The 24,159-nt window shown below is 41.0% G+C and overlaps 1 protein-coding gene across 1 annotated transcript in view; it reads left to right on the top strand.

The window, feature by feature from the left end:
- LOC115314361 overlaps positions 1 to 24,159 on the top strand; it is a 56,779-nt gene that overhangs the window by 11,236 nt on the left and 21,384 nt on the right. Inside the window, exons 4-8 of the mRNA XM_040210610.1 lie at positions 2,622 to 2,694; positions 5,660 to 5,730; positions 15,342 to 15,425; positions 18,137 to 18,221; positions 23,912 to 23,949. Coding sequence (XP_040066544.1) covers positions 2,622 to 2,694; positions 5,660 to 5,730; positions 15,342 to 15,425; positions 18,137 to 18,221; positions 23,912 to 23,949 — 351 coding nt within the window. The remainder of the gene's footprint in view (positions 1 to 2,621; positions 2,695 to 5,659; positions 5,731 to 15,341; positions 15,426 to 18,136; positions 18,222 to 23,911; positions 23,950 to 24,159) is intronic.

Here is a 24,159-nt window from a genome sequence, read left to right on the forward strand (position 1 = left end):
GAGGAGTCAGTAAATTGACGTAATCAACTATAATGCTTAGAAAGAAGGTGCTGTGCGAGGAACTGTCCCGGTATTTCAGCAACTGAAGAATACATCCTTCTGCATGCATTTCCAAAATACATACAAGAGATGAAGCGGTCGCTGGCTGCGGTTCCCGCAAGACAGCTATTAGAATGATTCGATGATCCGGGGACCTCGGTGTCTGAACCTTCAGCAGTGTAATCGGGCGTGTCGTATGCTAGCAATCCTAATTTATACAAGCGTTCTAATTTTTTTTTTTACAGCCGAGCTGTTAAGGGCTAGGTTCCACAGGATCGTGTCGGTGTATGTCGACACCAACCTACCTGGACAGCCACCGCCATCTATAAGCGACGGCGGCAAGCACACAACCAGTACGGTTTCCGCCGTCGCTCGTTGATGGCGGCAACTTTTCCAGCTGTAAAATAAAAGAATGGATAGTTGGGCGCGTTGGTGAGAATTCATCGTAGTAAACAGCGCGAAAAACAGACGTCGACAAAGAAGATCACACAGTGTATCGAGTACAGCTCCGCTGGTCTTCCTTCTTCACGAGAGTGGAAAGGCTGAACGATTTTTTAAAACTCGATAGCTTTTTTTTTTGTGCCCAGTATGGCTCTGCACCATCGGACTGATGGCATGCCCTCGTACACTGGCTTGTATTCCCAGCGCTTTCATCATTGACCTTCATCCCGTCGATCAACTGACTCTTCGTCCTCAACTTTTACAGCACGCAAACTAACCAACGGTGCAGCGATAAAAAGCTAGTGAAACTGAAACTTCGTTTGCTACGATCGCACGTGAAGAAAACCAGAATAAAAAAAAAAGTCTTAGGCACGGTCGCGGTGGGCACAAGCAGCGCCGTATATGCAGAGAGTTTGGTCAATGGGAGGCGCGGGCAGAGCCAGGGCGTGCGTCTGACTCGGAAAGAGGGCTTGGCATGCTCTCTTGACCAACCAGAAGCCGAAAAGAATCCCCTAGCGGTGGTAGCGAGAAACAGTTCTGATCAAAGGTCTATGTTCGTATATGGTTTTAATAAGCGCGTAAGAGTGAAGTGTAGTAACTCTTTGTGGTTGAATATAGGGTGCACGTGTTGTTTTCATCATGATCATGCAGAAAGATGTAAGAAACGAATGCGCCGCTCAACTCTGTTCTGCGCGGACAGAGTGTGACCGCTCGGACGGCAGATTCCCGGCTCTCGGCGCTTGGCGAACGGATTATGTCGATCGTTCCGCTAGTCACACTCTTCCACCATCATTTTGGATGAGCCTGATTGAAACATCCCGTGTACCATATTTTCAGCCATCGAGAGTTACTTCAATGCAGTTATCAGGTTTGTTTCTCGCGACCACCGCCAGGGAATTATTTCCTGGCGTCTGGTTGGTCACATTCGAATTTCTGAAGATGCTCTGGAACACGCCCAGCCCGCTTTCAGCCAATGGCGCCTCCGCATTTGTCTCCTATACTTCCCAACGAATGGCCAAACTCTCTACATATACGGCTCTGGGCACGAGGAGTTAAAGTCGCGTGACTTCCGTCGAACCCACTTTTAGTGACGTAGATCGATGCCTCCCTTCTGAACGCTCCGACATCCTGCGGGACATTGTTACGTCACAGGGCACTGGCGGGAACTTTGAATTGGGCTTGGTATTTCTATTTTTTTATAAATCAAACTACGCAACTCTTTAAGTGAAGCTATTTTTGGTGATGTCCTGATACACCATTTTAACGCCTCGCGCGAAATGTTTTTTGTTCTGTTTTCTTTTTTTGGCATGTCAGGGTTTTTTTAAGCAGAAAAACTAGAGTAAGCAATCTTGTAACTTGAGAAGCGAATTCAATGGCGCATCGTTTTCTGAGAGATGCTCAACATCCTTAAGAGGTTCCCCAGGGATAAGTGTAGCAACAGCAGCCTCGAGAAGATGATGTTTGCGAATTTGGAAAATTGCCAAACTTTCCAACACAAAAAAGTAAATGGCTATTACAAGAACAAATTTTTCATCACCATAATAAACTTGTATCTGCACAGTGTGTAGTCGTTTTTACCGTATCACTTAAACAAGACACTCCAGTCAGTGTTTGTTTTATGTTGAATTTATCTGAGAAACTTCATTTTATAATAGAAGGACTTCGTTATGATTTTCTCTGCAAATATTTCTTTGTCCGATCTGAAATTTTTTTCGACAACAAGGACTCGATGGCGTGTTGACCCTTTAAAGGAACAGCATGAAACGGTTTCTTAACCTATCACTCTGCAATTTAGGGCAGTAAATCGTAGAGTGAATCGCAAGTTGATTATTTAAAATCACCAAAATGTTTTCTCGCGGGAATTAAAAGAAGAAAAGAAAGAACTTTATTTACAATAGAATAACTTCCATCTAAGCTTTTATTCTTGAAATTATGAGAGTGCATAGTGGGTTATTGTGGCGTTTATCGCGACAGTAAAGCGGTTAAGAAAAAATGAAATAAACCTAAATTACATATCTCCCCTTTATTCTGACAAAATAAACAACAAAGTGACCCAGTCACTTCTTCATGTTTATAAACTTTCCCACAGATTTTTCTAAATAAACGTCTTATCTTGTTCGCCTTATTTTACAATTTTATAGTATGACCCATTTGATCCTCCAATACCTGTTGCGATTACTGGGAAATGCGTTAATGGATCTTGCAGAAATCCCGGTAAGTGCTTTGATTTTTCTTGTAATGTGTCGAATCGCGGAGCCTTTCACTCAGAGTTCGCCTAAACTAAACCGAACACTGACAAGATCTAACGGATTCAAAGTCCAATATATATATATATAAACGTAGTTTTTTTCAGTCCCAACTTAGTCTAGTAAATGCGGTATTATACCGTATTTAATTAAAGAACAATTTCTGTGCTCTTACATTCCATTGTCGTTTCCTAAAGAAACTGTGAAATGAAAGATGAAATTCGGATTTGAGCTTCTGAACTTCCATCGCTCCGTGACAATATTACTGGGAGAATATAGCTTGTGACAATTTAGTAGAGATGAGGTGTGGGAGTGTGTAGCTTTGAGTGGCGTTCAAGGTCAACGAACACACAGGCGCCGAAAGCTTTGCCTTGCATTGAAGGGAGGAGGCATTCATCATTATTATATAGAGAGTAATTGTATATAGTATATAGTAATTGTACAGATTGTTTCTAAGAAAGCTACGAACGTTTCACTAATGCAGTCTCTGCAGGTGAGTTATATGGTTTGAGGCAGATAATATTGAGGGCTGATTGCCAAAACAAGCAAGATAATTAACTAACATCTTATAATATTTATTTAGTTAGGAGAATAAACGTATGGCTCCAATTTGAAGCTTGCCGAAGTAATTAAAACCACTTCATCAGTAAATCTTAAGAGGATTTGAAGCGTATGAGAAACGCGGTGGGCGCCCTAAAGTTACAATTAGTGCAAGGCTGGGGCTGCAAAAACGCGAATGATAATCTTATGATCCGCGTTTGGTATATATATATATATATATATATATATATATATATATATATGCCAGGTGATATATTTTATTCGCAGTAAATAAAAAAAGGCAAATTTCGAAAAAGTCGTTAATTAACTTTTTATATATTGAAAATATAGATATGGTTTCAAGCAGACGCTTGCTGAGCATCATTTGAAACCACTAAATGAGTAATTTCCAGAAAGGCTTTGAGCGTGTGAGAAGCGCAGTAGTGCTCTAGAGCAGTGGTTCCCAGCCATGGATGTGTCGGGGACCCCTTGCGGACCGCCTTCAGTGATGGGGGACCCCTTCCAGCGGGGGGGGGGGGGGGGGGGGGGGGGCGGGGGGGGGGGAGGGGGGGGACGTTAGTAAGTTAACACATCTGGAGCATGAAACAGGTGCCTTTTATTGCTACGTAGCAGAAAAACATAAAACAAAGGTGCCACATTACTTCATTCTGGTCAGTTCATCAATACGTGGCACAGTCGCGCTTCAAACTACAAAAACCGTGCCAACTAAAAAAAAAAAAAAATTTGTTGAGGGTTTCGCGGGCTTCAGAAGTGGCTTCGCGGACCCCCTAGGGTCCGCGGACCCCTATTTGGGAACCACTGCTCTAGAGTTACCACTCTTGCAGCAGGAGCAAGGCTAGCGGTGCGACAAGGCGCCCGTGCAATTTTTCCGTCTCATATCATAGCCCCAGCCTTGTACCTGCTCCACGAGTTGTAACTTTAGGGCACTACTGCGCGCGGTCAAAGTATTTTTGAAAAAATTTAGCGGTTTTAGATGATGCTCAGCAACTTTTTAATTGGTACCATATGAATATTTTTCCGATTTAAAAGGTTAATGAATTTTAGTTACTTACTCACCAGACTGTAGCGGATATTTCCTCCTCGAATGTGCGCCGAGTTCAAGAAACACATAGTGAAGACGGCATTCATGTAGCAGTCTGATCTGTTTAGAATAAAAATATTATTTTGTATATAAAATTTAAAAAAAACAACAGCATATATTGATAATCTACGGAGTGTTTTTAGGGTGCTCAGAGAGCCCTCCACTAGGCTGCTAGGGCGCAAGAGTGTTTGGAGTCCGCGTGAAACCGCGTTTTATTTTGCTAAGGGGTACTTACAGTTTATAAACCTCGCGGAACCACATGTCAGGTGAAATATTGGCATTCTAAACGGAATGTATGGGAGAACTGATCAACTGTGGAGATGGTCCTCGGCTAAATTATTGCCTGCGTATTGTCGGAAATATAAGGTGGAGGAGCGGTCAACATGCAGCTGGTTCCTGTGCACAGCGTTTCGTTATGCCTGTACGGTAGAGTCAACAAACATTTTTTTTGTTCTTTAAATAAAAGACATTCCTCGTTTGTCATAGCGTGCTGATTGTGCTTGCATAGATAAAAAATACAATCTATCTTTTTAATTTTTTTACCTTTTACCACCCTAGCTTTTTCTTCAATGTTAAGATTATTTAGTTTTATTATACAATCCTCCGCTGCTGAAGATATTTTGATGAACCAACTATACTCGGTATTCACCTTAATAACCGTTGTAAACAGGTCAGGCTTTCCACACAACGTTATATCCCCTTCCTGTGTTGAATTAAGATATACCCATCTAAGTGCATCGTAGGTTAGTTTTATGTTTTTCTTTGTCAAGAGTATGTGTTTGAAAAGCCAAAATCATCGTTTCTTTCTTTGACAACAAAATATTCTGGGAACTGCTTCGCGCTGCGCATGAATAATGCGTTAAATACCTTTTTTATATGTGGCAACGAGTAAAGAGGCTATGCACATTTCTAGCACTTAGGACGAAGGAAAACTAGATGTCGAGTCAGTGGGCTACAGACGCATGTATGGCGTCTGATATTATGCAAATAAGGGCTACTTCACATGCTCAGAATGCGTTCCTCAACCTAGTAGAGGAAGACGGAACAGTGCACGAGGCGATTATTGAAAGGGTCTTTATAGGCTCGTTCGATTTACCTGCACCTCTTGAACCGGTGCAGAGAAGTGTAGAGCGGTGCACTTCCGGTAGTATCTCAGTACACATACCGGAAGTTCACTGCCCTACACACTCTCACCTGTAAAGAGATGCAGGTAAATCAAACAAACCTACTAACCACGGGTAAAAAGAAATATATATATATATATATATATATTTTTTTTTTTAAATTTCAGATAGCATCGCTAGGAGAACAAATCAAGTACCAGCCTGTTTTGATTATAATAGGATGTTGTACAACGGCGAGGTATGCACCTTTCTAAAGCTTTATACCCCCCCCCCCCCCCCCACCAAAAAAAAAAAAGCAGTTATTGCCCATGCTCAGAGGGTTCTCCGAAGCAGAGCATAGACACATGGCAACGAGCACAAGGCGATTACTAGAATGGCCTGTGGGAACTCGTTTAAAACGGGTCAGACAGTGCTTTGTATGCGTTCGGCAATTGCCATCTGTTTGCTATGTTCACGGATAGCTGAGGAAATGCGGGTCGTTGAGAGTCTAAAGCATCTCGTTATTGCTTCACAACAGTCAGTTCGCAGAATTTGAGGCATGTGATGATGATGATGATGATGATGATAATAATAATAATAATAATAATAATAATAATAATAATTTTATACCACATGTATAATAATAATAATAATAATAATAATAATAATCAAGAATGAGTTTTATTCGGTGCCCAGGAATGAACATTTCGATCTTCATACTGACACACCCCCTTCCACCCCCCAAAAAAAAATAATAAAACACGCTACACGCAACATTTAAAACCATCATACAAACATTTAAGTGACGCCAGGACTGAAACCCACCTTTACAAAGACATCACCTGCACAAGAGCAAGACGCAAGTTGAACAGTCACCCTGATAAGTGGAGAGGTGATAACACATTCAATCAATCAATCAATCAATCAATCAATCAATCAATCAATCAATCAATCCTAGGATGTTTGTGTCCCAAACAGCTTTATGGCCTTCCAAGGGTTACACTTGCAAGAAATGAGAGCACCAAAATTCATATACTGCACAGCAATTGTTAGCATTATACTGTTCTTGACTTTTTCAAAATAAGTAAAAAAGTCCACGACAGGGTTAAAACTTTTGTCGTATATGAGCATCATCCGTGCCAGCAGAGGACTAGAGTCTAAGTAAGAAGGATAAAAAATACGTAGATCTATTTTGTCGTTGGGGGACATGAATTGAGATTCTACTCAATTACATCCGGAAATCAATGACAGCATTGACCAACTTATATAAAAACACCATGTCGCGAACTAGTCGTCTGGCCGAAAGAGGCGATAGACCAAGGGTGTACAAAAGAAGCTCATAATCATAAAAAACACTCCGTCCATTGTGGCGATAGCAGACAATTCTCACAAGTCGTCTATATACACATTCCAACCTGGGCGCCTGACTGACACCCAATGAATTACAAACTGTAGAACAAAAATACAACAGTGATAGATCCAAAGACCTAAAGGGGTTCAAAATGCAGGTGTAATTCCGAAAGTCAAGAGTAATCCGTGCAATTACGCCTAGGATACGTAAGGAATCATTGACAACCTTTGAAACATGACAGTTAAAGTCCAGGCGTGAGTTGACCAAAATGCAAAGGTCATGTAAAACACTAGATCTAGAAATTCCAGAGGCGTCTAATGTCTAAGAATGAACAACAACATTTGCCTTACGGAAAGAAATTACAGAATTAGTTATGGTGGTGTCTAAAACCTGCGAGTTCGCACTGTATAACATATGATTTGCATCAAAATCGTTTTGTAACAATTCACAGTTAACAGGCGTGTGGATACTAGAAAAAAATTCACGTCATCAGCGAACCGAAGCATCACTGATTCAGTCACACTAGTTACAGGATAATTTACAAAAATATTAAAAAGCAAAGGTCGAAGGTTAGACCCTTGTGGTACCCCTGAGTTCAACAGATAGGGAATGATTTGCCTTCTAAGTGGGAAACCATATTACAGCGTTCGCTAAGATAAATAGGAAACCAATCGCAGAACCCCGAAGAAAGACCCACACGTACAGCTTCAACCGCAATAAATTGTGATCTACGATGTCAAACACCTTCGAACAGTGAAAATAAATAACATCAACTTGACCATGGGACCCAACTATAGGTTTCACGAACTCCACAATGGTTACAAAATTGGTTTCAACAGATTGTCCACGACAAAAACCGTGCTGACTTCGACAGAGAGTCCTCTGAAATTGAAAACTCACACGCTTAAAGTGTGGGAGTTTTTCGAAGGTTCAAAAACCTTCGAAAAATCAAAAAGCAATTGAATTGGTCTGTAGTTATTGACACATGTGGAGCTTCCAGATTTGTGTTCGGCCACAATCAAAGCAGGTTTCCACGCCAAAAGAAATGTACTTGTTTTTAAGTTCATGCTAACAATGTGCTGCAGTACAGGAGCTAAGATATGAGAGCACCCTTTAACAATAAAGGACGGGATTTCATCTTTCGCACATTACATTTTTGGGGCAAGTTCTTTCATGGTCAAGACTATTTAATCAATAGTAAATAAAGGAATTGACATCAGAAGCGGATTCTCAGAGCAACGGCTTGCGTTGTTGGATTCATGACCATTAAGGTTTCCTATTGATGAGAAGTGGTTTGCAAAGAGACTGCAGACACTTAGGGAGTCAGAGACATGAACTGTCCGAGTCTTGAAAGTTATAGTATCAGCTCTACTGGATGGCCTACAATACTAATCATATTCACAGAGGAGGTTGGGACAGCGCCTAGATCAGGCTCGAGGGAGTCATGTAGTTGGAATTTGTCTCTTTTGAAGCAGAGGCTTCACCGCAGAGAGATGATCATTTAATAAAGAGTGCTATTTGTCTACGCCAGACGACTTATATCTTTTGTGAAAACGCGATTTCCAAGTCAGTGCCCACCGAAGATGACGTGAAAGCCACCAAAAAAATTTACTTCGGCTTCTACGTTTTATCAATGTAAAGCGGTCCATAGCAGACTTCAAGAAATCAGCCAGCCGAGAGATGGCAAGGTCAACATCAGCGCTTTCGTAAACTGTCCCAGTTAATATCGCTCAAAAAGGCGTACAATCCGAAGTAGTCACCACGAGCGTAGTGAAACCAGGGGATAAAGATGGGTGAGGAGGAGTGGCAAATCCTGTGCGCCGACAACTGGAGTCCCGAGTGAAAGATCGCGAATGAGCGCGACAGAACAGGAGAGAAAGGAACCAATGCTGCCAGCTGAAGGACGACAGTCGCAATAGAAATCGCGAAAACTGAAAACTCTCAGCGAAATAAACAGTGATAAGTTAACGTTGTAAGCTAAATTTTGAGCTTTTCAAATGCTTATTAAAAGCAATATAATCATTACGCTGCATTAACTTGTCTTCTGTCGAAATCTTGGAAATCTGGTGGTTACACGGTTTCGCTTTTCCGGGGCGCGCCCATCAAAACCTTAGCGCGAAGCTGCTTATCTGGTTTAGTTCTGCGTGGACGCGATGCCGCACAGCTGCGCGCTATGCAAACAGTAAGCTTCGAAAGGAACGCGAATATCTTTCCACTGGTAAGTACGTGCATTGATCCTTAGGACGACCGTGAAATCTAGCGAAAAATATGTAAAGCTAGTAGGTAACCATGTGTGGGACTCCAAAGGTGTGCCTCTATTCTCCGCCGCTTGCGGCAACCAGAATGCATCGGCAAATGGCGGACCTGTTCCTTTAGAGTTACCTAGTATATGTGAACTATATGAGTGAAACATCGGAGTCCGCGCATCCGAGCTGACAGCAAGTGGACGTGAAAATGTAACCGCTACTGAAAATAATGGATGCGTATTGTCAGCATGAACGACTGGATAGGCAACAACGCTCTGCGAGGCCGCTCGGATTTTCGTTATGCACAGGTGAAAGTCGTCACCAGCAGCATTTGCCGCATAACTAATTTGTTGAAAAACCGTTAAAATTCACGAAATCAAGTAGGTCCTGTTACCATTCAGCGCTTCAAATTTGTACTGAACATGTTCAGATCCCAATTAACTCCTGGTATATTAAAATCCCGCAAACTCATGACGTTGTAAACTGAAAAATTAACCGAATTAGAGATGTGGCAGAGAGCATGACCCAGCGTGGTAGAAGCGGAACGAGGAGCAAAGTAATAGTTCCTGATAAGCAAATTAAGTCCTTTCGTGAATCTAACTTCAATCCAAACGCACTAATTCATCTCTAGGTCAGACCGCCGAAAGCACGATAAGGATTTCCGTATAGCCGTAAGCACGCCTCCCTCAAAGGTGGAAAAAAACCTGTCGAATCTCAGCTGGTAATCAAAGCTAAAGTATTGAGAACTAGATATATAACTGGTAAGTCAAGTTTCAGTGACACATAAAATGTCAAAATCCGAGACCAGAACTGATGTTAAAAAGATTTCAGATTTTGTCCGCAAACCACGTATATTCTGATAATAAATTTTTATGCTATTCATTGTGGCATGTTATGGCGTGCTATCCGGCTGCTCAGAAGATACGGAATCTACCAACGGATCCCAAAATGGCCCACCCAAACAAGCCTCCTTCGGGCCACACGCAAGCATCGTTTATACGAGTAATTTTCTCAACGGTATGTGAAACGAAGCACACGTGTCATATTTGCTACGAAGCTTCTTGCAACTACAAAATGGACGACGAAAATTCACTTAGCTTTTCATATGTAATACACAAATATAGTCTCGACACGAATAGGGCACGTTCGGCAGGTGGTCGAGCCACAGAAAACACAGGCGCGTTTTTGCGCGCACCCATTCCCGGCGGCGCACGACGCTTGCAGTAACTGGCGAGCTTGAACCCACCGTTAAAGCACTGGATGAACCCACCGGTTCATCCAGTGCTTGCACTTGTTCTGCGACACCCGAACTCGGAGCGGCAGGAGAGGGGAGCACCCGCTGCATTTTGGCGATGTCCAGTTGAGCTTGGTGCGACCATATGGTCATTCGATTGAGGACGACCAGCAGAAGAAATGGCGCCTCGTGCCACTTTGACGTATGTGCGCCGACTTTCAGTAATCTTAATGGAATCGATTGCATCGGACTCGGCAAGCTTTAATTCCAAAAACTGTAGGCTTAATATTTGAAGATCACGGCGAATGGCAACGCTGTTAGCTCGAAGGAAGCGAACCGTGCTGACGAGTTGTCCACTTTTCGCACGAGCGCCGTCACAAGCCCACCGAGTCCACAAGCGCACTGCCCAGCAGTGTCCGATGACGCACGGTCTTAGCCATCGGAGACAGCACTCGGAAACCACGTTAGGGTTAGACTCGCAATCTCTAATTTCATCACTGTCCAGATTACGGCGCTTGGTACACAAAGCATATTTTCACCTGCTCACGCCACTAGACATCTAATAGCCGTAATCATCCCCTTGAACGCTGAGGCACTTACAGTGGAAGCCGCGCTTGAAGATGCCACTGCAACTTAGGAATGTTGACGGCCGAAAAAGGGAACGGCGCACTTTCCGTACACGTCCTGGCTCCCAGCCATTCCGGCGCCATCATATTCAGCACAATAAGAATGGTTATCGCAAACGAGACAAATAACATAAGATAGTGATTTATAGGCCCATATAACATACGAAGAGATTTTAGAAAACTTTCTTTATGACCACCATAGTTATCCAGGTTATTGTCATGACCATTGTATGTCTTCGCCATACGATATAGTGTATCATGATTCCCTGAGTTGCGGTGTACGTAAAAAGGCATCCGCGATCGCGTCGCCGCGTGTGAAGCTCTGAATGATATGTCTCTTAGCACATCCAGGCAGTCACTGACACTGTGTACTTTTTTTAAAAGGACAACAAATCTGCTTTTCTTTCGGCGCTCAACTAAGGTGGATAATTCTCGGCCACTTATTAAAGACCTATTGCGAATAATAATGATAATAATAATGATAATAATAATAAAAGTTTATTTTTACATGTATCATACTTGGTAGAAATACGGATCTGTCACAGCCAGTTGGATGACATCCAACAAATAATCGATCAATCAATCAATCCATCAATGTTTATTATAGTGCCCAGGAACAACCTTCGGTCTTGGTACTGGCACGCTGAATGGAAATGAATATATAAAACACACAAATACAGAAGGGCAATGCACCATACAGAAACTGAATATAACCGTACACGACATACAGTGAGCTGAATGATAACAAAATACAATTTCTAAGTCTTGTTGACAATGAAGAGGAATTGCAGTAATGTAAAAAGTTTGAGACGCACTCAAAACGAATACTATACGAAGCAGTAGCACAAAGACAGACCCAACAATGTCTGTGCTCTCCGGAATCAATCTTAAAGTGAACCACAAACATTATTCACCCGCCGGACAGGTCTTCAATAGCAATAACAAATGCCCTGTAGCACGAGTTAAAAATATACAGTTTCTCAAGGTACTGGTTATAACACTCAGTCAGTCTAATAATTGGGCTTAAAAGACTAAATTGTTTAAAAATATAAAAGGATGATTGATTCCGAGTAGGCACTCGTGGAACCCTACGGCACACTTCAGACAAGAGGCTTGGTGAATTCAACGACCCATGGAACGTTTAAAACAAAAAGAGTAGGTCCGCCTTTTGCCGACGCCGGTGAAGGCTCAGCAAGTCAAAACGCTCTAACGTTGTGTCATAAGTTGAACAATGAACATTTTTTATAGGGTAGCGATGTTTAAAGATGCTTCCCTATAACGATGTTTAAAGACGCTGCCCTTCTTTATAGGGTAGCAGCAAAAGAAAAAAGAAAAAAAAAACCATTAACATAACACGAGCTTTCCACGAACGGTATTTATTTCCGGAGCCAGTTTCCTCCCACCGGGAAAGAAACTTGCGTTTGGAAACCAGTCCTTCAAGCCTTCTCCTCGTCAGCACTGCGATATTAAACGAAGACAGCCGATACCCAGTTGGCGGTTAATAAAGAGCAGATAAAAATAACATAGTTAAACGAGAGAAAAAAAAAATGTTCTATGCAACATCTTCCAAAAAGTTGGTAACAAAATTTTTAAAATCAACAGTGTTAGTTGTTAAGACTATACGTGTGGGAAGGGGATTCTGATCAATTTAGGTCTGGGGTAGAAGAGAGGAATTAAAAGTGGAGGTGCTGCAGTGGGGAATCCCTACTTTAGGTAATGGTCCGCTTGTGATGATATGTACGATGATTCTAAAAACATTGCTTGACGGAGAGCGGGGTTAGGGTGATAAATCTTGTGAAATAAACAAAGATCAGATATTTTTCTTTTGAAAGAAAGATCAGGCAAGAAGAGGGACGATTTTATGGAACTAGGATCACACTGGGTGTGCGATACTAGTTCGAAAGTCTGAAGCGGGCGGAAAGATTCTGAATAGATTCGACAGCTGATGCAAGGGCGATACGGGGTTCCAAATAGAAGCTGCATATTGAAGTTAAGGACGAACTAGGGTTTTATAGAGAAGTTTTAACGAAAGGGGAGCAAGCGAAAAGTTACGTTTGAGATAGCCTAAAAGTCGATTTGCGTTTTTAGTGACATATTGGACGAGGATATTCGAGGAGAGGTTGTTGGTTATGTGAATGCCGAGAGATTTAGTGGAGGACACAAAAACTTGTGTAGAATTGTTGCTAGAGTAGGAAGGACCAGTGTTATCATGACAAGATACTCTCATAGATGTAGATTTAGTGATGTTAAGCTCCATGAGCGGTTCCTTGCCCCTTTTGCAGGTGTTGTTAATATCAACCGTAAGGGCGGCAATGTCAGAGTCGTTAACTATATCTTTATAAATTACACAGTCGTCAATGAATAGACTAATAGAGAAAGACACATGCACTTGAAAGTCATTGATATAAATAAGAAATAAGAATGGTCCAAGTACAGAACCCTGATGGACACTGTTACACGGTAACCAGAAATAACCGCAAAGCGTGGAAGGTTAAATTGCTTGCCACCAGATGGCAGGGTCCAGCAGACTGTTACAAGTAGCTAGGCTAGGTGGCTCTAGGTACCACCCAATTCATGTGCTACAAAATAATGTTATTTGCTCGCACTACCATTGTTTTTGGGCAGGTCTATTATACACACATGAAGATACATTGCGCATACTAGAAGCATCAGCTGAACATATACATTGAGCGCACACACATACACGGCACATGCAAACATCAAAACAAGAGCGCACTGACCCGATTACTACTTCTGAGGCTTACGTTTCCGCCTTTCATATTCGTCGTTTGAAGGTACAGATTTTCTCGGTGACCCTAAGCAGTAAATATTCCCAAAATGTTGATTTTTATTCCAAGAATCTCATGTATTTCAAAGTATTTTGAATGGTTCAGGGAAAAATCTCTTAGTAAAAAGTAAACGCTCATCTGTGATTATTTGAAAGCCAATAAAACAAGCCACTCCACTGCAATTCGAACTCATGTGTTTGCTTCCCCACACGGCACGTCGTAGCCAGTTTTTCTGTCATAGCATTTATTTTTATATTGGTGCGGTGCGGACACGATTGTCGTCTTGAGTTAATCTTTGTAATGGGGTTACTCACTCAGCTGTAAGCGAGGTTTCACGGGCAGAGAAATCGCTCTTCTATAAACTTAAATGCAATGCCGCGATTTGCGGCAGGTGTTAAGTGTACGAAGCTTTGCCGTCCTGAGTTCGAAAACGTTTATCGCTCATCCCAGTGCCCCACTTGAAGGGCAGTTTCTCCACGAACCCTACCATATCTAAACGGCAAAATAAGGGATAGTTTTTTTTGTCGGTTTTATCTACGATCTTTCCTTAAAATTATAAACTCTAAATTTACGTACTTTCCGTCATATTTCTATACTGTTTAGTCCCTTCTCCAGAGCGCGTTCGCTCTCGGGGTCGAGGCAACAGGATATCGCAGACGACAGTCACATTCGCCGCTGTACGATAGGAGCTACGGTTCAGACCAGCGTTCCAACATGACTATCCGACGTCGATTGATTGCACCGCAAACGCTCAAGCCGTCTTTAACCCATTAATCTAAAGCGGAATATCAACCTGCGAAACCCCGCCCCTTCTAATCACGGATTTCTGCAGAGAAGCTGAAATAATGAGGTCAGCATCACATGGTAGCTGTTGTGTGAAACGAGTACGCTAAATGTTTTCCTGCGTCCATGCTGTCGTGTTAAGCGTAGAAAGTCGTGTTGTGACCGCTCGCGATCAAGCAGACGTAGTAGAACTAACAAAATGTTTCGGTTATGTCATCATAATTCGATGGTGAATCGCGAGTGCGTCACTTTGTCTAAAGTCTGCAAAATGGAGACAAATAAACGATTATATGGGTGTGTGTCAGTGTCTTCATTGATATTTAAATCCTAGACATGCCTTTCAAGATGTATTGAACGCGAATACCTGCATTACCATGAGACGTCAGCTTCTCATTTTCGCTAAATATGTGTTTTTCTTTTTTTTAATTTGATTTGTTTACGTTTATTGACTTCACTTATTAAAGAGTTTTAGTAGATGGGCTTGATAGCTCCGATAACAATACACGATAAAGACACGATGCATGCGAAAAGACGCCAGTGAGTATCGGGTAGTTATCCGAAGTATCAAAACAATCAACTAAAAGCCCGTATGGTCGCTTGATTTTTAAAATTGTTTTTACGTAAACGTTGTGAATATCTGCGACGTACGACCTAACACTTCTAACACTTTAATGGTAAGCCCGAAGTAGGACTATATAAGTGCGCCAAACAAACACGTTGAAATGAATTAATAATACAAAAAGAGCAAGAAGAACACAAGAAAAATTATAAATATTATTTTGCTTTATTCAGTTGATTGTACACGATCAAATCTTGCGTGGCGTTTTCTCCTGTTTTCTAGGAAATAGCAGAAGAGTGCAAAAAGAGTTGCTATGTCAATAGATCGCTTGAAGATGTAAACCTGGAAAACGGGGAGAAGTGTGTAGTGAGTACTTTTCCAATCTATGTTCTGCTCACCGGCGTCTGCTTGACCTTGACCTGCGATTAGCCACTTGCAACAATGACCGATGAAGTTTGCGTTGGTCAACTGTACTCAATCCAACCTGGCCGAAAAATTTGGAGGTCGCGTAGTTAATAAAATGAATTGGTAAAATATCAAATCCATGTTGAAGCGTACAGATATACCGTGGTGATTGCGAATACTCCTGATTGGTCTAGAAGATTCATAACTTATTACGGTACCATGTAGGCGTCCTGGTGTTGCAAAGCCGTTGGTCAGATGCCCGTGCATTAATCACCTCTGGTCATCTTTCTAACGATGCTGCAGAGCGCAGGCGTACTGAACAATAAAGTATTCTTCGCAATGTGCGATACATTAGACCTCTGCACCTGGTCGCTTTTACTTGACACAGACTAGGGAGCACTCAAGAATTGTACACTTGTCATCTTTGGCAATCACCATAAAAGTTCTGCCAACCAACACTGTGCTCACATCTGCAGTAGATCTCAATCCTGTTAGATTGTGCTGCTCACCCTCCCTTTTATTGTGAAGGGTAACATTTAGCAAATGCACCGGGTTTGAATGACCGAAAATAAAAAAAGTGGATATCGAAAAGGGGGAAAGAACTAAAGAGAGAAAGAAAGTGTGTGAGAGAGAAAAAGAGAGAGAGAGAGAGAGATGGCGTTGAAAAAAGGGAAAACTTCGTTTATCATGCGCCTGTGCGGCGTTGTGTCACCGTCTTTGGGGAGAGGGAAGAATGGGTAAAAAGGGAATAGTGTAGGGCTAGGATTGGAGATAGCTGTAGAAGTGTAGCTACTTTGTAGGCGGAAGAACTAAAGGGATAATTGAACTGGCGAGCTAAGTCGAGGCAAGAGTAATCATTTTTATTATTCCTGACTTGGAACATGACAAGAGGCTTCCCCTGTAACTTTAGGTTAGAGCAAAACCAAGCCTACGGGCTAATGAGGCGAACCAAGCAGCGGCAAAAGGCACTGTCACAGCGTTAATAACTTTCCAGTGGTTCTGCGATCATCGAATGAACTAATCAAGCGCAATGAATGCGCTGCTTCCTTGCGTTTTAATATATAATTTTACGCTTGTAGGCCATTCAGCCATTGACTGCGCTCCGACATATGATAAAATGGAGTATAGTTTGATACTTCAAAATCCTATCTAGGTGGCGCAAGCCATTTCTAAGAGTCTAAGCTGCAAGGGTTTAGCAGCATTGATTTATTCATCATCTATTTTTTCATATGTGTACAGTCGGCACGGAATGAAACGCGAACAAGGACCGCATGGTTTTCGACCCACGCTGAGTCACCTAGAGACGCAACACCGAAGGTTTGGATGCAGTGAGCAAGAGTCTAACACATGGAAGGAGGAGCCATCTTCTTGCAGCTCCCATCTGGTTCAGGTGGTGCAGCATCTAGCGAAAACCATGCACCCACTGTTCGCCTTTCATTCCGTGCCGACTGTACATCCTTACAAGTTTCGATGCTTGATGGCAAGGTCACAGTTAAGAATATGAAAAATTAATATCTCTAAGCTTCAACAAAAATATATTTTTGCCACAGTGCCGTTTATAAAAACCTTAGTTTTAAGTAAAAAAATCTGTTGATAGTAGTCTTTTAAGTCACGTAATTTACACACTTTGTTTGCTTAAATGGAGCTATATTTGTAACTTTTCTTTCGAGCAACCATGAGATGATGACAAGACCAACCGCTCTATCATTGGCGAGTTTTCTTGTAAAAATAAGACTCATATGAACATCTTCATAAAATACGCCAACTGTAGTATCCAATGCAAATTTTTATACCGGGAAACAATTGAACCAGCACATGAAATTATAATATATTTTTTTCGTACGAAATTTGACCAAGTTTTCAGAATATTAAGTCTGAATTTTTGAAAGAAGTAATATCACCACAAGTTCCGGTTCCGAAACAATGTGATTGTCATTTCGACGAACAAGTTTGCTTGCCTTACTGCGTGCTTTATCCCTCAAACGCCCAGCTTCTCTCCTGAGTAATTTTGGGTATGAGATTTGAGCTTCCATCTCCATGAAGAGAGCATATCGTAAACGTCCAAGTATTCTTAGGCTCGCTTGTAGATGACGGAATGTGTATCTCTGCATGCAGGTAAGATATCGGGGACATCAGGAAACAAGTGATGTGCGGAAAAGAAACAAAATATCTGTAGAAACGCACACTTAAGATCTTCCTGATAGACCATTATATGTTTAAGAAATGAGAATCTTGATAGTGCAGATTTTTCGCTGGCTAGTAGTCTGAAAAATGAGCATATGCGAATATAGATATAAGGCATTTGAGAGATGCAAAATTTTCTGTCGATAGCTCTCGTTTTCCTCATTGACTCAACATACTGCAAGCACGGAATACATTTTAAATGTGCATTGTGAGAAAGCTTATTACTGAGAACATGATAGAGATAATTCTGGACATATAGGTTAAAACGTTTGCATTTACCAGTTCGTTCAATCGTTTTCGAAGGTTGTTTGCGTTATTTATTTTGGCGTTGCTCCAGAGCGTGTGCGAAAAAATTTCCCCAGTATAGTGGCGTCATCATTGGTAAAAGATTGCAGATAATATTGTTTTGCTTAAAAGTTGTTCAATGCAATTTCTGCTCTCCCTGTATTTTTATTTTATTTTCTCTACCAGTGTCTTTACTTTTTCAGTACAAAAAGACTTCATACCTCTTTGGATTAAGTGAAAAAGTAGCTGAAGTTGGGACGTGCCAAGATGGAAGATGTACTAAAAATCGTAAGTGCATAATGTTTCAGTACTACACGTCATATAATAATACTGATTTTTGTGGCGAGTGTGAGAGATGTGTATACCTGTCCAATCAAAAAATTATTCAGCAAACAGAGGCACGCAATGTCATGCCCCTTTCCTCTACGAATACAGTACAATTCACCTAAATCCCAAACAAGCAATATATATATATATATATATATATATATATATATATATATATATATATATATATATATATATGTATGTATATATATATATATATATATATATATATATATATATATATATATATATATATATATCTGTGTAAATGTCTGTATAAAACGAAAACACAAACACAGAAACTTAGAATCAACCGCATTGACGCAATATAAATGCAAGTCCCTAAGAAGGTACCATATTTATTAGCGTTTATTGTGTATGATAGAACTGCGGGTCTCGTAATGTCGCGTGCTCCTAAAATGGCAAGGTCTATGTTAAAGAAAAAAATTTACATAACATGCATCAATAATACTGCTCTATACCAAGTTGTACGAAAAAAAGTTGCTCCTAATTAGTTGCTTGCTTCATTTAGTAAATGTTGCAGCTTTTATATGGAATATATGTTCCGCAAATACCAGTGCGATTACTTTTGTTTCCGGTGTGACTAAGTAGGTAGTAAGCCCTGGTAAATAAATTTGGCGGAATTCGCAAACACAACTGTCAGAATAAACGTACGTGACATTATATGGATTACCGAAGTACCTATACTAGGGATGCCGCGAACTTTTTTCGAATCGAAGTTTCGATGATCGAATCAAGCGGTTCGAAAGGTTCGAAAAATTTCGATTTTTCGAATTGTCTATATCGTAAAATTCGACGGAGGTCGAATTTTCGAACTTGTTAAGCTAAGAAGTTCGACGCTTTTCGAACCGTCGAACTTATTACGCTAAAAAATTCGATCTTTTTCGAACTTTCGAACTTATTGCGCTGCAAGGTTCGATGCTTGTCGAACTTTCGAACTTGACTGACCAAAAAATTCGATAAATTTCGAACTTTCGAACTTATTTATCAAGAAAATTCGAAAAGTTTCGAACTTTCGAATTTTGAAAAGTCAGAAGTTCGACGAACTTCGAACTTTTAGGGTAAAAGTTCGACGTTCGTCGAACTTCGAAAGACCGGCGGCCGGTTTCATTTGATTTCAAGGAGTGGGGTACATTCGTAATTTTTTTTCTCGAACTTTTACACGCGGTGCTGCGTTCCTTACGAAAGACAATGTCATTTATTTCAATGTTCTGGCATGCTTAGGTTTAAAGAAATAAATCCCCGAAGGGGCGAGGACGGACGACGGGTTTTTGACGATTATCGTTTGTGCCAGATTTGAAGCACGCTGCAGCCGGAGCTATTTATGGTAGATATATTATACTTTTTTAAGAATGATCTATGTATAGCCTAGGTAAGTGCCGTCTTAAGATGTGATTATTGTTATTCAACGTGAGTTTCGAAGAAATGTCCAAACATGTATCTGCATGCAATTATGACCTAAACTTGATATTTATTTTCGTCTAAGTTGTTTGAGGTATCGCATTTAAATTAGCACCACAGACAGTACATATCATTGCCATCTGCAGAATACAAAATAATATATTTATTGTTTTTTCACGTTAAGGAATAAATTAACTCATTGCAGAAGATTTCTAGTAGTGTTCAAGTTCAGCACGTCATTAAAAGAAAACTTTTTTTTTTTTTCGCTTCACGTTCTTGGGACGTGTTTCTTTTAGCCTGTACACATTTTGGTAAAAGAAACTTGTTTCGAAGTTCTGAACTTCTGAATATGCACGAATAGAACACTTCCGACGAATTCTTGATAGTTTTTTTTTTTTTTTCCTGCTTTTTATTCCCGCATTTATTCTTCTTTTTTTTTTTTTCTTTTGTTACTATCGGCACAGGTGTTTAGGTCGAAAAGGCAGCTTTGAACTTCCGAACCACTAAGCATGTGACGAGCAGTGCCTTCTGACAACGAGTTTCTAACAGTGACCATCTACGCAACCTTTTATGCAGTGAAGAGCGACAGTAGCTATACATACGCATAAATAATTTCAGATTAAAATAAGCTCGACCACGCCCTCTTTCCCCGTATTGTTTTCTTTAACAGTCCGAAATACCTGCAAAGGGGAGAAGGAGGCTGAAGCCCCCCCCCCCCCCCCCCCCCCCCCCCCCCCCCCCCCCCGCCGCTATCCTCTTTCCCCCCGTTTTTCCTCTTCCGACGCCACTTGTATGGTAGAACGCTCCTCGACCTCGAGTTGTGTCGGATTTTGTGCTTTTTGCGAGGCGATTCCTCCGTCCCAGAAAATAAACCTCCAGGACAATTATAAACTTCACCGGATCGGATTAGCGTGGAAGGGGTGGCGAGCTAGTTTGCCAGGTCGCTTCAAGGTTTTTCTGAGCCTCAACCTCCTGCTCGCCCCTGGCCGTTTCGAACTGGATGAGTCTCGTAAAACAGTGTGTTCGTGCAATCACTACTGCGTGATAAAGACCCCCCCCTCCTTCCCCCCCGGGGGGCTGGCGGTCACAATTCTGCACTGGCAAATATTCTAGCACGTCCGGGACACTCGTCGTCTCATTTAATTGCCTTACCAACTTCGCAGAATCTAGATATCACACCCTAACTTTTCTAAACTTGATTTTGTGAAAACAAGTGAGTCGTGAAAACGTTATTTGAAACTGAAACTGTAGAAAAACTTGAAAATTGGACATCAAACTTTGAAAACTTGGATTAGAAAAAAATTCAAAATCTTCGAAGTTCTTTTTTTTTTTTTTTTTGAATGTAGCGTTAAAAGAGAATCGAAACTTTCGAACTTTTCGAACTTTAAGCCAAAAGAAATTCGAAATCTTCGAATTGTTCGAACTTCATGTCTATAAAAATTCGAAGCGTTCGAAGTTTTCGAATTTTTTTTACAAAGAATTTCGAAATCTTCGAATTTATCGAACCTGAAGTAAAAAAATATTCGAAATATTCGAATTCGAAATTTTAGAAACCTTGAAAGCATCGAAATTTTCGAATTCGAAGCTCCGCTGTGGACAAAAGTTGCGAATTTTTCGAAATCGAACCTCGGTCGGTACGAAAATATCGAAATTTTTCGAAATCGAACCTTAGTTTGCTTCGCAAATATCGAAACCTTTCGAAATCGAACCTAGGGTGGTTCGCGACATCCCTAACCTATACCAAATATGTTATCATTGCGATAACTCAAGTTCGAAGTAACAGAAGTTACATGAACTTGAAGTCCCACCATCTGTTTTTAGAGAAAGCGTTTAAATCAGACTGTCAACCTAATGGTTCGGTCATCTTAGCATTCTGACCAAAAAGTAGCCCTAACAAAAAACAAGTCTGCATAAAAAAAATGTTATATTTTAGAGTGTAAGCTCCTGCATCTAGGTTAGACACCCTACCAAATGGAGAGAGTTGGTGTACTATTTCGTCTGCTGAACCCATTTTGCATCGCAGACGCCTTCAGCACGGCGATCTTGAGAGTTGAATTTCAATATGCTCTAAGTTTTCCGTCTATCAAATCGCAGTGCTGTAATATTTTGAATTAAACATTACAGCAACAAGCGTTTATTCAAATCTGTGAATGCTATTTTCTGCGTTCGTGTAGACTTTTGTACACATATTTCGAAAAGCCCGAGGCGCAAGTCGAAGTGTTTGTTTGTGCTCGAATAGTTTTATGTACGTGGTCCTCGAAAAACATTCGGATAAAATACACATCTCTCTTTGATCAAGGCCTTTCCAGTTGGTAGGGATACGTTCGTAAAAACAACAGTACATATTTGACTTCAATATTAAGCCATTAAATTAGGTCAGGACTATGGCTCCTTTTGTTTTTAGATACAACATTTAAAAGCTGTAAAACACTAGGTGGTAGGCTTGCCAGTACGTATGACTCTAAAAGTTGCCGAGTCAAGCAAATTACAAAGAAACAAAGCAGGGGTACTTCACATTATTCTCGTCCAACGTCGGGTTAGCAGGACTAAGAGGTGGGACTCTAGTTTCCTTTCTAACTATGGATAATTGACAATGAGCTGAATCAACAACGCCCTTTTAAGAGAACGCATCAATGTTTTTGTAGTTCTGGTCTACGACCCAAATTAATAAAAAATACGTAGAGTGCAACTGGATGTTCTTGATTCAGGAGGAAGCAGTGTTTTCATTGTATCTAAAGCTATGAATAGAAACTGTACTCCTTCTATCATCCAATGCTCTCGGATTTTCAGCTGAGACGGTAGTTATTGACAAGATGAGAACGGCAGGGAGGAGCTTAGTTGTCGCACCTCCAGCGCGACCTTTCTAATTTTGACAACGCTTTGGCTTCTCGTACACCTCGATTGCGCGAGCTCAGACAAAGCACCCGGGAAAGCATGCCGCGCATGCTGGATCCCGGGTGGTCGAAAGATACGCCCTGCTATTCTCACTCAGTCAGTGAGTACATCGTTTTTTTAATATGCAATGGAAACGCGAAGTGAGGGCCTATCAGCGACGAAAACTTTCCGTGTATGATTTAGTCCATTGCAAGCTCTAAAATATCAGGCAGCGTTAAAGCCTTCCTTGCCTGTAGTGCAATATTTTTATAAATATTATACTAACAATTCATGTCGCGTTCTGTTTCTGTTGTTCCTTCTGATGAGTTTGATTGTGGTTATTATTTTTATGTTAAAACTTTTGGGGAATATCGAATAAATAATAACTGAACCCCGATGAACCTAAATTTCTAAGTTGGTTTTTAACTGAGGTACAATCCTATATATGCGAAAGTGCGAGAGCTGGGAATTGAATAGAAGTTACTAATATATACGGAAAACAACAAAGTTCTGATTTGTTGTGATCAATACAAGTAGAATCCAAAAAACGGCAAGTCTCTTATAAAAATACCCTCTGAAGACCCGGTCCTCCCAATTTCGTTAAAACGAAACTCCAAAAAGAGTGAACCTGCTGATAATCGTTAGATAAAACCTAAAACTACTTCCAGTTTTGCTTCCATAACCCAACCAAACCGCATGAAAAAAATCAGGGCAGCTTACGCAGCGGGTTTATAGACAGTGGTAGGTTACGCGCTCGGGGAAGCTCCTCCCATCTTTTCCCACTTTTGCAGAGCGAACCTCCCATCTCTTCCCACTTTTGCAGAGCGAACCTCCCATCTCTTCCCACTTTTGCAGAGCGAACGCGGGAGTGGAGGTGACCTCCTGTCCAGAGCTCGCTCTGCTGAGGTGGAAAGGGCTGGGAGGAGCGTCCCCTGAACTCTTAACCTGTCCCCTACTATAGATATTTTATGACGTTCTTTGTGCTTGTTGTTTTAATTTTGACGGTCTCGGACAAATAATGGTACCAGTTTGCCTGTATCTTTAAATGCTGTTTGTCCTGTTTGGCTCTCACTACTTAATGTAATCGCCTTTAGAGCGGAAATACTTTAAGTGTTATAAGATAAAATTTTCAGCTTGAAAATGTTTTTTCATGGAAAGCAGGAGGTGTGATAAAATATATTTCTATATATCGCCTGAATGTGTAATGACAAATAAACGACGTGATATATATGACGTGATAAGTAAACGGGTGTGCATAAATATGCCCACCCGGTTATTTACACAAAAAAGGTTATAAATGCTTTAAAATATATATATATATATATATATTATCACTTTTTCTTTTGTTCTCACAGAGGGATGCCTATGGACGAAGCTGCCTGTTTATCCCGGAGTGAGAATAATATATTCTTAAACTTTTACGCGTGTATGATAGTCGCGTATATAATATATTGCACACAACACAGGATGATACCAATCAAACAAAAGTTTTTTACGCCTCTCCTCGTTTTATATAATAGACAAACCATCGCTGATAGTTATACCAGCCAGGGTAAGACTGCTAAAGCGACAGTAACGGCTGGGGACAAAGGTCACTCAACAG

The sequence above is a fragment of the Ixodes scapularis genome, unplaced genomic scaffold (genome assembly GCF_016920785.2).
Source record: "Ixodes scapularis isolate PalLabHiFi unplaced genomic scaffold, ASM1692078v2 PGA_scaffold1__304_contigs__length_218370807, whole genome shotgun sequence".
NCBI classification, from domain to species: Eukaryota; Metazoa; Arthropoda; class Arachnida; order Ixodida; family Ixodidae; genus Ixodes; species Ixodes scapularis.